Source organism: Bactrocera latifrons, unplaced genomic scaffold (assembly GCF_001853355.1).
Source record: "Bactrocera latifrons isolate USDA-ARS-PBARC rearing strain unplaced genomic scaffold, ASM185335v1 scaffold_35, whole genome shotgun sequence".
In the NCBI taxonomy this organism is placed as follows: domain Eukaryota; kingdom Metazoa; phylum Arthropoda; class Insecta; order Diptera; family Tephritidae; genus Bactrocera; species Bactrocera latifrons.
Window position 1 is genome coordinate 1,076,407 of NW_017536990.1, and position 965 is coordinate 1,077,371.

Sequence of the window (965 nt, forward strand, 5' to 3'; positions counted from 1 at the left end):
TGTTAACTACTCATTTATTTATATGAATAACATTGAAATCCTAATAAAGATAACCAGGATTTGGAGCAGGTGGGGCACCACCTCCATTGCAGGTAGAAGGACAGCCACCGCCACCGCCGTTAGGACAACCGCTACCGCCGTCACCACCATCACCAGGATGTCCGCCACCAGCAGCAATTTTATCCAATGCATCTTGTATCTCTGGAGGTATCGGTGGTGGTGTGGGCAAATGATCGCCTTGCGGTTGAAACCCATTCTCATCGGCTGTATAGGTGACAAGGAATGATTGGCCCTCCGGGCTGGTATAGGAGAAGGAGCCCTCCGCAGTTAAAACTGCATTACAAGGATCATCGGCGTTTTTCACATAACCGGATTCCTGTGCATTAATGCCGTTACCGGTTTCATATTCATACTACAATCATAATTTGAAAATTAATTCACAATTCTTTTTGGGTGTCATTTAGCTGTGTTTACTTGATAAGAACCATCGATGTTAACTTTGGACTCCAATTTGATGATTGGTATCTCAGAACCAGCACCGGGTGCACCACCACCGCCGCCGCCACCAAAAGGACCACCACCACCGCTTGGCGGTGGATACGAATAGCCTCCACTAGGTGGTGCTGGTGGTCTTGGTGGCGGTGCCGGTGCCGGTGGTCCACCTTTTGGATAACCACGTGGTACCGCGAAAGTGATCCCGAAAAAGCAACAAATCACAAGTGTCAACTATAACGCAAATTTAAGAAAATATATTATTACATAACACCAAAAGTATCACTACTTTTTACAACAAACACACCTGCACGCTTGGCATACTTATTGAAGAGCTCCTCGCTCCGTTTATCTATTTTGCTGAAAAAAGAATTATGAAAAGTCGCACAGCTGCCAACTACTGAAATTGCACTGACTTGAGCAACTAGTGGGGATTTGATTTTATAAACTAAGACATCCCAGCCACACTTTTA

The 965-nt window shown here is 45.3% G+C and overlaps 1 protein-coding gene across 1 annotated transcript; it reads right to left on the bottom strand.

The window, feature by feature from the left end:
- Positions 1 to 965, bottom strand: LOC108971607 (endocuticle structural glycoprotein SgAbd-8). Its single transcript, XM_018937784.1, has 3 exons — positions 800 to 965; positions 475 to 726; positions 1 to 412 (listed from the first exon to the last, which is right to left on the bottom strand). Exons 1-3 carry the CDS (start codon positions 812 to 814, stop codon positions 41 to 43), a joined length of 639 nt encoding a protein of 212 aa, XP_018793329.1. The 5' UTR covers positions 815 to 965; the 3' UTR covers positions 1 to 40.

What these genes read in the sequence shown, in the direction of transcription:
- LOC108971607 (XM_018937784.1), bottom strand. An exon ending in ACATCGATGGTTCTTATCAA is followed by an intron (nt 413 to 474) that starts GTAAACACAGCT and finishes TTATGATTGTAG; the next exon opens with TATGAATATGAAACCGGTAA.